Here is a 16,055-nt window from a genome sequence, read left to right on the forward strand (position 1 = left end):
ACATGGTTTTTGTTTTGCTATAGTATTTTTTCACATGTTTTTTTTCTAAAATTATCTTTGTTAAATTTATTTTTTTAATATTGAGTTGGTTAAGAATTTAGCCTTACAATTTTTTTCTTTAAAACAGTGTGGATTGCTATAGTGTTTCCCACATAATTTTTATGTTTTTTTTTATGATTTTTTTCAAAATTATCTTTGTCGATTTTATGTTTTTAATATTAAGTTGGTTGAAAATTATAATTGTAGCTTTCCTCACAAAACATTGTGGATTGCTATAGTGTTTCCCTACATAGGTTTTTTTTTCTTTTTCTTTTTTTTTAGTTTTGTTTTTTTATATGATTTTTTTCAAAATTATCTTTGTTACTTTTATTTTTTTAATATTGAGTTGGTTGAGAATTTAGCTTTTTACTTTTTTTTTCCTTTAAAAACATTGTGGATTGCTACAATCATTCCCCCACATGGATTTTTGTCAAATTTTTTTTTTTTTAATTCTGAGCTGATTGAGAATTACAATAGATTGCTATAATTTTTTTCTATATGGTTTTTTTCATTTTTTTTTATGTTTTTTTTTTCTAAAATTATCTATTGATTTTATTTTTCTAATATTAAGCTATTTGAAAAATTAGTTTTGTAGTTTTTAAAAAAATATATTGTAAATTGCAATAGTTTTTCTTCATATGATTTTTTGTATATGATTTTTTCTACAAGTCCACGGCAATACACAGACATACTATAAACCCGTGATAACGCACAAGCATGGCATCTAGTATGGTCTAAGTCATGAACACCATACAGTGACATTAACACCTCCAAATAGTTCCATATCGAATAATGACACCGTGAAATTACAAAAGAAAAATGTCGTTTTCTTGTACAAGCTAGAGTGGAAGAAAATTCAATATAATTTGAAATGGAAGTTGTTTTGCATGATACACTAGGGTTTGTTCTAACATCTAAAATGGAAACACTTAAGAACTACGTGCAAACTGAGCATGACAATAGATCCATGAAAAAATTGCATTGAAACACCAATTAAATTTGAGTGTGAGTGTTACTTGATTAATAATAGGCATAATACTTGATTAAAAATGGCATTGATTAACAAAAATCAATTAATAATAGGATAATACTCGGTGATTCCTCGAAAGCAATCTATCCGACTGGAATAACTCCGTGAAGTTAGAAAACAAAATGAACTCGCACCGCCAAAATTGTCATTGTAGTTAAATGTGTACCAATCAGCTGTACATAAGTTGTGACCCGACAAAACCTATGAAGTTCCTCAAGGAACGTATTTAAGGTAGATCCAAAAAAATATGAAGAGAACATAACACGGCTCTAAATAGAAATGACAGATCTAAATTTACAGATTTTACTACGATTGACCCCTAAGATGGAACCTAAAATAAAATTTTGTACAACAATATTTGTTCATTTAGTTCCTTTTGGGCATCTTCGGTTTCGACTTCATGCTGGCTCTCCGAGCTACATCCCACGCCTTCTGCGGAGCATATATACCTAGCTGTGCGGCAAAAAATGACTCGTACCCAGGTGAATCAAAAGCAAAGCCAGTGTGTTTTGATATTTCTCGTGGTAATTGAGCTATGGCATAGCTCCTTTCTTCCTGTGGTGTGCGCTGGCTCGCAACCTCCAGCAATCCTGCCCTGGTGTTGTCATCAGGCTCGTGCCTGTGAATTTCCTGAACAATCTGATAATCGTAAGGGAAGAAACATCTTTGAATCCTGTAAACAAACAAACCAACAAACAGCTGAAACAACAGGGAAATGCCCAACAAAGAACAACTTGAAAATGCATTTGGTTCATAAAAAATCTTTGAAGCTCTCCAAGGTACTCCTGAATCTTACCCTTGGTAAATGAAGTCGCCAAGAAGTGCAACAATAGGAACGAGAAGAACCGTGAGGTAGAAATAGATTGTACTCATCAACACATATATGACGAATAAAACATTTTCCTATGATGAATGTGAAGAGGGTCAGCATGTATATAATTCCATAATTCTAGAGACAGAATATAATTCAAGTAAAGAGAAGCAATGAAAATGACTAACCCGTAAAACTGAATATACAAAAATGAACATGAACCATGCCAAAATGCTCCCTCCAACACTAATATAATGCCACCTTGTAATTGAATTACATATCATCAGGAGACGCAAGTTGACAGTGATTACAACACAAGTGAAGGCCATCGTGCTGATATCCCATAGCCCAAAAATCTTGCCTGATGAATTTTTACCACTGGCACTGGAGATGGTCACAAAGTGATAGAAGACAAGCGATTGATACACAGAAAAGCAAGCCCATGTGATCACAACTCTCCACTTGAAAAAGACATTTCTTATTCCCTCCTTGTACAGTTCAGGGTACTTCTTAGAAAGGGATGCACTGACATCCTGGGAAAACAAATCGAGTTTCAACTATAAAAAATAAATGGTGTAACAAAAAAAAAAAATTAAGCATCGTGCACATATCCCTCAATCTGAATTACCAAAAGAAAATCAGAAGCCCCAACTAGCTATGTTCATTATTCAGTCAACACTGAATTTCGAACTGGTGTTTTGGTTAATAAAGTTTGGTTATTTTAAAAATTCAGCTTAAAATAATTAAAAGAATTTAACTTTTTTTGTTCTGTTTTGGAGACAAAAACCAAATAAGGAGATAAATTAACACGCATACAATAGGATGCTTTTCATTTGGACCTTTACTAAAACCAGAAGCCAAATCTAGAATGCCAAAAAAAACAAATGAACTGAACAGACTAAACCAGTAGTTATTATCAGTTCGAGTAAGTATTTTACTTCAGTTTGGATTATTTCCAAATTTTGGAAATGCCACCAAATGATTAATTTCATACACTTGATCCAAAATAACCACATCTGGTTGAACAGCTGAAGCAAGAAATTCTAGTCAAATAAGATTTGAAAAGAAGAAGCACCTTATCAAAAAGCCCAACAATGATCACCGGCAGGGCTGTGAATATGACATTATACAATGACTGGAACCAATCATCGTAGAATCTTTGACCAGAAAAACCAGTTTGAAAAGTGAACCAAAATTGTGTCAAAGTGAATGTAAGATTCTTGTAAAAGAAGTATGTGATGACCTGCAATAAAGAAATATCAGGAATATTATCGCCTAGTTAGTTTTCACAAAACCTAAAATTTGGTAGAACAAGAGACCTTGCATATTCTAAGATATGACCACCGTCCATGCACAAGAAGTAAATCTGTAAGAAAGCGAAACTGAGCAATTGCAAAATCACTGGCCATCACTGCTTGCATCCCTTCCAACCCACTTATTCCAATACCAATATGTGCAGCTTGAATCATGCTTACATCATTGGCACCATCACCTATACTGAGTGTTATTTTACGTGCACCATTCTTTACCAAACTAGTCACCTGCAAAATAAGTTCAAAGTTGTAAAAACCAAACACCAGGAAATGATCTGTATTTCATATTAATAATAATAAGTTGTGTATTAAGAGGCAATGTTAAAAGGCTTGGGTTCACAAACCAAGAACTTAGTTCTAATGTTGCCAATCACGTTAATTTTTCAATTGTAAGGATGCCATAGCCATTGCAATATTTATTCCCAAGGACAGAAAAAATATAATACTTACTTATGATGCAACATTCTAGGACTTGAGATTGGTATCAGGCATAGCATGAACAGCAAAATAAAAAAGAGAACAAAACCCAGTACAAGCATCACATAGATATATCTTCCATGACGAAGATCACCTGTGCTTTCTGTAAAGGAGAAACTCGGCAGCAAACAACTGAGTGACAATTCAAGCTCAAATTCAGCAACATTGCTCGTAAAGTTGGGTCCAACGCATACATCAAACACTTCCCATCTATAACAAGTGCCACTTTTGTTCCAGATACAGTGCGTAAATAGTGCTGCGCTTCCTCAAGGCACTTCTTTAGTTCTTTTTTTACTTCTTCCTTTATAAAGCGTGCAATTTCCACTTGGTCACCCTGATAAAGAATTCAGTTACCATGATGAATGATTTAAGGTATGCACTGACAATAAGGTGACTAGGAAATGCTGCTTACCCTGTTTTCAACTTCTCTAATTGCATCAGTTTCCGAACTGATAATGAACTGTTTCATATCATTGTTAATCAAGTTGCATGCTGCAGGAATGATATAGACACAGAGAATTCAAGAAACTGAGAATGAAAAATAAGGAAATAGCACATATCTCAATACAAAAATAGAGAAAGTTGGTCCCAATAGAACAAGCACACACCATAAGCTATATTTATTGCTGTTTCCATCTTGTCCCCAGTTAACACCCAAACCTTAATCCCAGCTCTTGAAAGAGTTTCAATGCAAGCTGGTACTCCTTCTTGAAGCTTGTCTTCTATAGCAGTGCTTCCAATCAAAATAAGATCCTTTTCAACGAGTTCTGCCACCTAAGCAAGATTCAGAATCTATATGTGAGGATGAATTAAAATGCATCTAAATAAAATGAGATATCAAGTTTAACAATCCAATGACTTCAGGGGGAAAGGACTTGCTCATTGTGAAAAGAAAAAAATATTGATTTGTTCAGGATTATGCCATTCAAAAATCATTTAGCAAGAGTTTGTAATGACATAATCTAAGCTCATTCCATTTTTATGCTGCAATAATTGAAACCTATCGATTAACAAATTTCAAATATTCATTACATAATAAAAAACTGCACTAGCATCTGGCAGCCTAACATTATCCCACAATTCACTAAAACACAAATAATAAACAAAAAATTATTTCTTGAAATACTACGTAAACATTTTCACATGAAAGATAAAACATGCAGCTTTTGGTTGCCAAAAAAAAAAGCAGCTATACCAATGAAGATACTTCTTTAGATGTGAGAAATTATATTGTGAAAGATGATGAAAATAATGATCATTCATTAACTTTCACCATCATTGATAAAACAAAACCCCACCCAACAACAACAGACAAAAATCTCCAAATATTATATACCTCATCTAATTTCTTCTCACGATCTCTGAGAGAAGATTTAGCTTGGATAAACTTCTCATTCCAGCTTTCATATGTTTCAGGACTTAAGTCCCGATAAGCAAGGCAAAGGGTACGTAATCCAGCAGACCCAAACTGTTCCAAATGTGCCCTAGTTACTTTCTTTAGATCATCATTTCCACCAGCCAATCTCTCATAAATTACAGTATCAGCACCCTGCAAGTAGCATGTTATTTTCATGTCAAATTCCAAAAGCAATGTTCATCTTATATGAAAAATCTTCAGAATATATTACCTTGCAGTATAGTACAAGTCTACCATTAGGATATCGACAAACAACGGACTGGCGCTTCCTTGTGCTATATTAACAACAATTATTATAATTGATGTTAAGGTTGTCGAACACAGCTCATAAATGGAATATCAGTTGGTGGGAAGGATGTGCATTTACCTATTGAACTCAAGAACATTCAGAATTTCATAAGCCACATCTTGGATTTTACCCATCTTCTCCACATGAGATTCACGAACATGAATCATAGTAGGCGTGCGCCTAAGGAAAAACTAATTATTAGCCTCAAAAATTATTCAGAGATTTCATAAGTGATTGATGCGAACAAATTTTTCGTGCTTGGCTTCCTTTTTAAGCACAAAATAAAAATCACAATCGCAAAACATAAGTCAACATCTGACAGTACTCCAATCGCAAACCTGTAGAAGAAAAAACCAAAGTTCTTTGCAGCAGTAACTAAAGCAGCCTCATCAGGAGATGCAGCCTGATATGTGATTTTCTCCGGGGACTCATCTCCTTCAGGAAGAACAGTGTGACATATAGCAAGGCATCTGAAAAATTCCTACAAAAGAAGAAAGATAAATGATTTGAACAACCACACATTATGGATCAAGGTACATCCTCCATAGCATGCTTACAAGCCAGCGTTCAAGTACCATGGATAAACAATTCAAAGAATCAGGAGTTTTGACAATCCTAAAAAATAATCCTTCATAAGATGTCAATAGCACTTTAATATTCACATCTTCAAGATTGCACTCAAAATTTGTATAACAATGATAGAAGAATACCAAAAAAAAAAAAAATGAAAACCCTGATTTCTATCAATTTACTGGCAGTGCTTCAAAGCACCAAAAGCTATACACAAGAAATCAAGAATAAAAAAAGGCAAAAGTCAGTGATTAATGTTTCTTCAATCCAAGCAAGAGGAAAAAAATTGTAGCTCTCCTTTTCAAGAACATAAAATTTTCCCAGTTACATTCTTATATGCATAAAAGTAGAACTATCATTATGTCAAACCATCAATAATGATTTCTTATAATAAGTAGGTTAAAAAATAAGACATATAGAGCATCTGAGGCACTGCCATACCCATGCAGCAACAAACAAAAATTCTTATTAGAAATAAACAAATAACCAGAAAAGAAGAGAACAATATGGTGAGAGTGACAGCAACCAGAACCAAGATTACTGTTTTCAACAAATAGTTCCTATTGAAAATACACAACAAAAGGCTCTATGCTGATACGAAATACATTCACATAGAGAAACAGAAAATGTTTCGAAATCTTGCTGATTAAAAAGCTACCTTGCATGTATCAGAGTTGGGTTCATTCCTCCAGGCTCCTCGCATAAGCCTATGATCATCAAAATTAAACCCCTTCTCCTGAATTGCAGTGGATGATTTCCGCACCTGTAAGAAATTCAAAAAAATATTGAGATGTTCCTGAATTCCACACCTGGAAAAAAGAATAAAAAGCTGATAGGAAGTGAAACATCTTTGCTCAAATATAAGTACTTGTGTTTTTTAAGAAATTGAAAAGGAACACATACTTCTTGAACTTTAATGCCAATCCGTTGTGCTCCTCCCAGCTCTATTTCAGTGACACCAGAACCATAAACCTCTCCTCCGATTGAACACTTAAAGAACTCCATTAAATTTCTTGTTAAAGTTCCAGTTTTATCAGAAAAGATATATTCAACCTGACAAGAGCATCAATTCAAAAAATTTCACTAGGCATAAAGTGAAAAAGGAACAAATTACAGAGTTCACAACGGCAGTCCTCTGTCACGATATGATGTGCATAGAAATTTACATATTGATGACAGTGACAACAATAAATAAGCTAGCTGAATGCATAAACCATCAGTTTACCTGTCCAAGTTCCTCGTTCAAATTGGAAGTCCTAGCCGATGCAGGGGTGTTAGTTTCAGCATGGTACATATTTAGGTCTTTATTGATAAATTGAGTGGACTGAATAAATTTAATCATCTGACAAAGAATTCAGACATTATCAAAAAAGGCACATTCAGCGAGAATATTTGTAGACATTACTATAGCAAATGAAAATGGTCATAGCCAAGATACCTACCTCAATAGAAACATATAAAGAGATGGGAATTATTGTCGAGTATAAAGTGATTAGGGTAAACAAAGTTAAAGCTGCAACCTATAGGTCCGACAAAGAGAGAGAAAAATGTCAAGGAAAAGCAAAAAAAAAAAGAGCATAACTGAAGCAAGATTCATTACCACAAATCGGTTCCCAGGGTTAAACTCTGCAGGCACAGCTTTATCCAGACGTAGATAGTAATACTTGCGGTTTATGAATATGCCACTGCAGAATTTCAAAAAGCAGGAAACATTATCTAATGGTGCAATTCAAAAGGGAGGGGAATAAAAATTCTTAATGACTACCGACTATCATACCTCCCAATAGCTCCAATGAGGCACATAATGAAAAGCGTTGCAAAAAGAGCTAGTATAAGTTTGTCAAGTTTCCTCTCCAAAGTACTCCTCTTAGAAGGAACATTCATGGAATTCATCATGACCTGTGATTGAATCAAATCATCATAAAGCAGTATGAGTAGAGTGAATCGGTAAAGGACACAAAATGGAAGATACCAACAAGTTTAAAGTGAGTATGACAAGATTTTGTAGAATTCTAACATATGACATTTGCATAATTTGATAATAAAAGTTGTTTCTATTCCTCAAAGGAAAATTGTTCCAGAAAGAAAAGAACACAGTAATTCAGCCAAAGGGAATATGGGACCTTTTCATACTTCCAATCATTGAATCTTTACAGTTCTAACTTTTCATTGAGGATAGAAGTGAGGAAGTCTTGGACAGGTCTAGTTTTCTTATAGACTTTTACCCATCTTCAGTATTCCCATTTGCTTCATTCCCTTTGGACAAAGTTGTCTGAATCCCCAGGTTCCATCCAAGAATAAGGCATTCATTATGAAGATTGTTTTCAAAATAAATCAATATAACATGTTACAAATGAGAAGACCCTATAAAGCATTGTTGCGAAACATTTATTTTGTGTTAAAATTAGTAGGGACTTGCATATCTACCTTCATTTTTCTTTGTGTTGCCATTTTGTTGTTGGTGGTAAGCATTGGGTTATTTACTGACAAAGATAGAAGAACTACTACTCCACCCAAGAGATTTTGGGAAAGGGAGAACAGCAAAATGTTATGGAAGTATGACACTTTAGCGTTGTTCAATGTGTGAATGATTGGTCTCTTATGAGAATTCTCAAGTATAATTCTCTTTCCAAATGCAAGCTTTATTTGACATATGTTTTCTTAGCTTCTTAAAGACTCCATGCTCCTCCATGTAGATTTCCAAGTGTTTCTTTCTCTGACATTCAACAGGAAAGGTACTTTCTGATATAATTTCTGTACCTTTTCTTTTGAAAGATTTTTTCCTTTTTCCTGTGTTGTCTGATCATAATAAAATTTCCTTTATTAAGAACAATGAATCTACTACCCTCCTCCACCCATTGTAGAGAAAAATGACAACTTAAGTCAGGGCTTGCAGTCACAATAATATAGAATTACTTTTCTGAAATCTATTGGAGTTAAATCATGGGCCACAAACAAGGAAATCCACATGCATTTGTTACAAAGTAGAGATGCAATGTCGGTAAGCAAGGATTAACAGAACTGCAAAGCAGTTTATAAATAACAAACCTTTGTTTCATGACCTGTAAAAATAACAGCACCAACAATGTACTCTGTGTTCCTAAGACTACATCCCTGTAAACACAAAACGTGTGGTTAATATGTAAATTCAAGATTAGTTACTTCACTGAAGAGTACAGGAAGTCACTGATCAAAGAGATTTAAGAAAATGGATATTTTCTATTTGTTTTCTTTTAGATTGAGGATCATGCAGCAGTTATGTGAAACATTCAATAAATATATTCTGTCTGAATTCATAATAGATAATAGAGAGAATAGGAACATGAATATTAAGATAATGTCTAAGGAAGAAAAAATTGAACATACTCTTAAAAGAATTTGGTTTGGAGTGAGAGGCAACGTTTGCTTTTGGAATATGAGATTCCCAGTGAAAGTGTATAATGAGTTGTTTGGTTGCTCACACTGCAACTCACCTGCAGTAACAAAAGGAAGACTTGTAAGGTAATTCACATGATCATGCTCAAAAAGTGGAATTTAAAGCACAGGGGAAAGAGAAGAAAAAATATTGCTTAAATGAGAATAATTAATGGCAGTTTTAAGCGATATAAATTAGCATATGGAAACATCATGTAAAAATATGTTATACCAGCCAATATAAGTAAACAAAATAAAGAAGAGCTACTGTAAGCCATCCACTTCACATTAAGTCAGGACTGGTGTACAGCCACAGCACGAAGTGTGAGGTATAGAGCTAGCAATTTCATGCAAGACACATCACAACATGAATATCATGCATTGTGCTCTAAAATGTAATACCAATGAGGGCAAGGAAAAGTCTGTTTGAAAAAACAAAATTAATAATCTACCAAAAAAAAGATTATTGATGAGCTTAAACTGATGGGGGGGGGTTAATTTCCAACAAATAGCATTTGGAAACAGTATCTATAGCAGATGACCACACTGACACCTGCTAGGAAGCTCTCATGGACATTGAAGGACACCCTATCTCACTACTTGCATCCTCTTCAGTAAATAATAACAGCAATGAAAATGTTCCTCGCATCAGGTGATTAGATAATTGTGATTATATCTGTTCAAGACTTCTTGACGTCATTAACAAAAGTTTCCTAAGCAAGTAATTCTAAACCTTGAGCATGTACAAAAACCAGATACGTATATTTGTGGCCTCCAAACAGAAAATAACCTTTAAATTCAGCAGCTTTATCAGGAGTCAAGTAATCCCACGTCCTTTCCAGTGCCTTTCTGATCTTCAAATTTGTTTCCCCGTCCAAATTTGCAGTCTGAAAACAGAAGGCAAAATTAAAGACAATAAATAAAAATATAAATGGTACCAGATGATCAGTTCACACTTAAAAGTTTCAGGGCAATAGTTATGAAATAATGAGACCAACAGAAACAGCATTTATTATTATTATAATAATAACTATATTATGAGTATGGTAAAAGAAAACCTCGGTGTAGCAGACACCATCTGCATTTGTACTTGCTAGGAAAAGCAGATCCGCAGGAAAGAATCCATCCTGCTTAACCTGTTATCAATGCAAAATAAAGCTTTAAAAACACACACACACACACACATACAGAAATTTTTACATATGGTGATTATAATGACACCGGTTATTTTCCTTATAAAACACATGTTAGTTGAGTCAATGTTGAATCCAAAATCCTATTGAGCAGTCAACATAAAAGGTCATATTTAGAAATAAAAATGAATTGTATTTCCATACATCTCTTACAGTCCCAACACAATCAGCATAACAGCAACATGGTGGTTGACAATATGAATAACAGTCAGAACTAGACAACAATTTTACTTTGTGAGGGAACAAAATAATTAATGATCCAAGTTCTGTATAGCTTTATCTAGTCACCTTTGACTGCAGCATCATTATAATGTCACTTAAACCACCTACTACCACCAAAAGAGCAGCAGCAGTAAATCAAAAATGAAATGAACGGGAAAAAGCCAAGAACAATAACATATCCATAAAACAATCTCCAGCTGTATGGATTTTGCTGTATAGCCTTATCTTGTCACCTTTGACTTGCAGCATCATTATAATGTCATTCAAACCAACTACTACCACCAAAATAACAGAAGCAGCAGTAAATCAAAAAAGAAATGAACGGGAAAAAGCCAAGAACAATAACACAATATCCATAAAACAATCTCATGCTTTATGGATTTTGCCTAGAATGCTCCCAAATAGCAGAATTATTTCCTCCCAAAGTAGCAACTCTCTAATGCTCAAACAACTGTATTTTTCATCACATTTCCAAATCAATCTTCCCAATAAAACTTAAATCCGAAAATATTTAAAGCCTACCAGGCAAAAGCTAACAAACAATATAGCAGGATGTGTTAACCAAAAAAGCACAAGGAAAGTTTCTTTTTAAAATACTTTCCTTTGATGGTCACAAACTTACAATAACAAATAGCAGTTAAATTGGAATTGAAAAAAACTGCTATAAGGTGGCATAGCAACATTAGAAAATATGTTAGAAAGTTGGGGCCAATAACAAGGAGGTGACAGAAAGCACCCCTACAGAAACTCTGTAAATACCATAAAGAGGATTGCATCAACTACTAGAATATTCTTCAAAACTTATTCTAGTCCTAAAGCACTATGAGCATATCCATTGGAAAGCATAAAATTGCAGCATGCTTGACAGAAGCCTTTAAGCTCAAGTGACCTGTACCCTTACACAAAGGGGAGGTTATGGAGGGATAATGGCATTGCATAAAATTATTTTATTTTTACAGTGAAATAACAACAAACTCAAGCACACTCACCCTGACAATATCTCCAACCTGCAACTTCTTCCATGGCATAGCCACCCACTTATCATCTTGCAACACGTCTATAAGAGAGTTGTTAATTACCATATCATTCTGAAAACGCTTCTGTTGAACATAATTAAGAAACAAAAGAATAGAAAATTAGCATTTCTCCCAAAACTGATGTTAAAAGTGAAGAAGATACTACAGTAATTCATTCTTCAAACAAACCATTGTAAAAGAGGAATCAAAAGACAGCTTGCAAAACACAACAACCATGAATAACACTCACCCAGTCCTCAAATGCCTCCTTAATGAGAGAGACAAGCAGCACCAAGGTCAGAGGAACGACATTTGTCACTGGATTGACAGGACTGCACCATCAAAAGGACTATATTAAGTACAATGTGTATACATTTTGGATGATAGAAAATGAAATAGCAAGGATTAAAAAAAATCTTGAGGATAGTTTTCAAGATGCCCAACCTTGGTGGTATTCAACAGCACATGCAGAATCTTAAGAGAAAAGAAAAGAAAAGAAAAGAAAAGAAAGAAAGAGAGAAAAATCTTTCAATGACATTAATATAACTCAAAAAATAGGCGATCAAAACTTGTACAGAGAAAAGTGAAAAGTCCCACTTCTGAATTGAAATTAGCTAACTGCTTCAGAAGCTTGGTTACGCAGGAGCTTATTTGTAGTTGTTTTATTATTTTAGTATTATGTTTTATTCCATTAGTTAGTAGTCATGTGCCTAGCATGTGACTTTATAATACAGCACAACTAGGATTAGAAAGTTTCTGTAGGAGTTTAATATAGGCCTGAAATTAAAATTTCTAACTGTAAACCTAGTACAAATATGCCTTAAATCAGATCAGTGTTGTCAAGAGGTGCTGAGATGCTCCAGGTGAGGCGAGGCGAGGCCCCAGCACCTTAATTAGCCTCAGGCGTTGGATTTCAATGAGGCACTGCCTAGGTGAGCGCCTTGTGAGTGGGTGCAAGGCACTAAGGCTAGCGCCTGCTTGAAGTTCTTCCTTTTTTGTTGGATTTGTCTTTATTTTTAATTTACTACAAGAAACAATTTTGGGGTATTTTTGTAAAAAACAAAGATTAGTGTAAAAACAATTTTAAAAGAAATCATTAAAGTGGGAGACAAACAGACAGTGAAGGACACTTAGAGAAGAAACACCAACCACACTTTCTTTTTCAACATTGGGAGTTGAAGAACAACATATCTGTACAGTTAATACTTTATTTTTTTCTAAACAAAAGCAATATAGTTTGAGAGATGAGAATTTTGATTATAATCATGAAATGGAGGACATGGAGGATTCAAGTGAAGGTGAGGAAAGCATGGATAGAGATGCTTTTGAAGATTAAAGAATAATGATGATGATATTTAATTTTTCTTTTTAATCTATTTGGCTACTTACTGCTTTAAATTGTCTTATTTTGTTTTAAGGGTGAAAACTATAACTTTATATGACTATGTTATGGTATTTTATATTTTCCTTTAATTTTCTAATGATCTAATCTTAATTGAGAAGATATATATTTTAGATTTATATAATATAATATAATATTTTTTTTAATTTATAGCATATTGCCTTGGTTCATTCAGGCGGGCGCCTAGTGCCTTGGGCATTTTACAGGTTTGGTGCCTTTTAGCGCCTTTCACCTTTGATAACATTGAATCAGATATACAGCCATTTTTATCATCAATAACTTGACGAACTTGGGATTTCTGAAACCCTAAGTTCATTACTCAGTTAAAACTTCCTACTTGTTTCTACCCTTAACTCTGCTGATCTATTGTTGTTTTTATCCCTAAACCATACCACTTGGAGCATATCAATTAGAAGGCCTAGTTTCCTCCATTCACAAGTCCAGATAAGTAATAACAGAGTGTAAAAGTTTGCAAACTCGTACAACAGAACTATCTAGAAAATGCTAAGAGAGAATCTTTTTTGTATCTGTTTACACATGCATTCATGTGCATGATCCCAGACAAACTAAAAGTTGAGATCGTGTCCAAGACATTCGCCTAGGGCATTTGCAGGGCAGACTTTGCTCAAGCTACTGACAATGCAGGTCTATCAAGAAAAATATCGATGGTTACAAAACCCGCAGGTTTGAAATAACAAGCATACCTGATTGGTGTCATTGATAAGATCGAGATCAATAGAAAATAACAATTCGCCACCCGCCTGAACTGCCAGAGTTAAAACACCGAATTTTCATGAATGAAGGTCGCCAAAAAAGGATTAAAAGAACCGACCTTATGAATTTTACACTTAAGCCTAACCAATTAAACTAAATAAATTAAATTAACTCAAATCTTCTAAACCCTAAATAATTAAACTTGAAACTAAAATAAAAAATGAATTAACCAACAGAAATTATAACTTCTAACCTGTTCAAACAATCCTTTGGGTACAAATGTAAGGAAGTTGTACTTGGTAGTTGATATTGAATTTCCCTGAAAACCATATCATATATTGAAAATTAATTAATTAAATTAAATGGAACCGAACCGAATAAAAGAGAAACGACACAAACCTTGAATCTGACAGGGAGATTGGCGTCGCGATCATTGCAGTAGATGGTGCGGTGACCAGGGGCCTGAGGCTGGACTCGGCCGAGCGTTACAGTCCGAGACGGCGCCGGAGTGTGAAAGCTGGAGTCGCGAGTCGTTCTCGATCTGGATCCCCTAAGCCTTTCCCATCCACCACTCATCTTTCTCACCAGTCCAAAATTCTTTCTTCGATTTTTTTCTCAACACAAAAATATGGAATCTAGAAGTTTCTTTCCGTTCATAAAGAAGCCAGTGTAAGTACGGTCGATGAAGCAGAGAGAAAAACGAATTAAAATCCCTTCCCCTGCCCCTCCCTCTTCTCCTCCTTCGATTATTTTTCCTTTTTGCCTTTTCTTTTCTCTTTTACTATTTATTTTTGCAGTTACAGCACAGCCTTTCTTGGTTATTATTGATTTATCATTGATTGTTAGTAAATAACTATTTGGTCTAGATATTTGAATATAGCTATAAATTAGTCCCCCTTGTTTGAAGATTTAAACATTAGCCTCTAAACTCTTGTTAACAACTAAATTTATAAATTAGTAGGTTCCAACTTCCACTGTGTAACACAAGATCATAATGCAACACTCCTGAGTTCAATTTCGAGGTAGATTGTATTTGGTTAGTATATGATTGGTTAGAAAAATTAAGATTTTTCTTAGTTTATAATACAGATTTTTGGTTTTCAAATAAAAACGAGGACTAAGTTATAATTGAATGCAAAATCTAGAGACCGAAGTATAATTTAATCTTTGTTTGGATTAATTCCCAAAACTATTTGTATTCTCATTCTTTTCCGTGGGTTCTTCTAGTTAGTTTCTAACCAAAAATAAATCCAATAAACAGTGTGATCTCATGGAAATGAGATTGCTTAATTGTGTCAATATTAAAAGTCGAACTTTACGCGCAATTGGGGCGCGTTGACAGTCGCGCCCAGCCAGCCCTGGTGGGATAGGCATTGGTTTGGTTGATAGATACAGACACGACCAGTTGGACGGAATATTTTATTATAGAAGTTTCCCAAATAAACCCAAAGGAGGGGAAGGACTTCTATATTCGGGGGAGTTGAAGTTATTGAACGGCGCCGTTTATGTGACATCTCGTTGAATTTTCAGTTGGTGGCCGTGGGTGGGACCTGTCCCTAAATTTTGGAGATAAGGGTTGGTTGGGTTAGTTTAACATGTTATTAGAGCTTTGGACAGCTGGCCCACGTTTCTTACCGGAGAGTTTTTGGATTTTTTTTTTTTTTTTTTTTTTTTGGGAGTTGCTGATGGCACAGAGTTTGTCTATTTGAACAATATTCGAATTATCCTCGTAAACATCTAAAAGCTAAACAATTTTTGGGTTTTTAATTATTATGATGATTAACTTTTTTATTAGAAAAAAAATATCTTTAATTATTACTAGTCAAATTCAGTGAAAAACCAAAAAAAATCATTTTTTTTACCGTGCACGTGCATGGTGTAAAAAGCTATGGACTTTAATAGTTTTTTTTAGTTTTTGATTTTTTTTCTTTTATTTAGTCTTTTTTTCCTGGCAAATTAAAGGTTAATTATTTCTAATTTGTTAATAAAGAAAAACATTAAAAGACAAGGAGCTAAGTAAAAAAAAAAAACAGAGAAAATAGGTGAAGGTTTCCAAATCTGCATGAAAAATATCACTTTAGTTCTAATAATTTCCAAGTGAAAGATATTTGGTTACTTAGGTTTTCATAAATTCAATTTTAGTCTAAA

At 34.1% G+C, this 16,055-nt stretch overlaps 1 protein-coding gene across 2 annotated transcripts; it reads right to left on the minus strand.

Annotated features, from left to right (window-relative positions):
• Positions 1-1,179: 1,179 nt before the first annotated feature.
• LOC118045468 (phospholipid-transporting ATPase 3) lies at positions 1,180-14,708 on the minus strand. 2 transcript variants are annotated; one of them, XM_035054116.2, is made up of 27 exons: positions 14,307-14,708; positions 14,161-14,226; positions 13,898-13,959; positions 12,042-12,123; positions 11,765-11,875; positions 10,419-10,496; positions 10,151-10,247; positions 9,313-9,419; positions 8,995-9,060; positions 7,724-7,845; positions 7,547-7,631; positions 7,389-7,466; positions 7,172-7,288; positions 6,850-6,999; positions 6,605-6,709; positions 5,715-5,857; positions 5,455-5,556; positions 5,299-5,362; positions 5,007-5,219; positions 4,279-4,444; positions 4,083-4,162; positions 3,765-4,004; positions 3,200-3,421; positions 2,956-3,123; positions 2,069-2,413; positions 1,866-1,972; positions 1,180-1,742 (listed from the first exon to the last, which is right to left on the minus strand). In XM_035054116.2, exons 1-27 carry the CDS (start codon positions 14,481-14,483, stop codon positions 1,436-1,438), a joined length of 3,660 nt encoding a protein of 1,219 aa, XP_034910007.1. In that variant the 5' UTR covers positions 14,484-14,708; the 3' UTR covers positions 1,180-1,435. The 2 variants fall into 2 exon arrangements, with proteins under 2 accessions (XP_034910007.1, XP_073267970.1); XM_073411869.1 differs by having other exon boundaries at positions 13,898-13,954; positions 14,307-14,483.
• Positions 14,709-16,055: the final 1,347 nt, after the last annotated feature.

This window comes from Populus alba, chromosome 10 (genome assembly GCF_005239225.2).
Source record: "Populus alba chromosome 10, ASM523922v2, whole genome shotgun sequence".
NCBI lineage: Eukaryota > Viridiplantae > Streptophyta > Magnoliopsida > Malpighiales > Salicaceae > Populus > Populus alba.

What these genes read in the sequence shown, in the direction of transcription:
- LOC118045468 (XM_035054116.2), bottom strand. Translation starts at nt 14,483, where the DNA reads ATGAGTGGTGGATGGGAAAGGCTTAGGGGATCCAGATCGAGAACGACT. An exon ending in CCAAAGGATTGTTTGAACAG is followed by an intron (nt 13,960 to 14,160) that starts GTTAGAAGTTAT and finishes TAACTCTGGCAG; the next exon opens with TTCAGGCGGGTGGCGAATTG. An exon ending in TTATCAATGACACCAATCAG is followed by an intron (nt 12,124 to 13,897) that starts GTATGCTTGTTA and finishes TTGATGGTGCAG; the next exon opens with TCCTGTCAATCCAGTGACAA.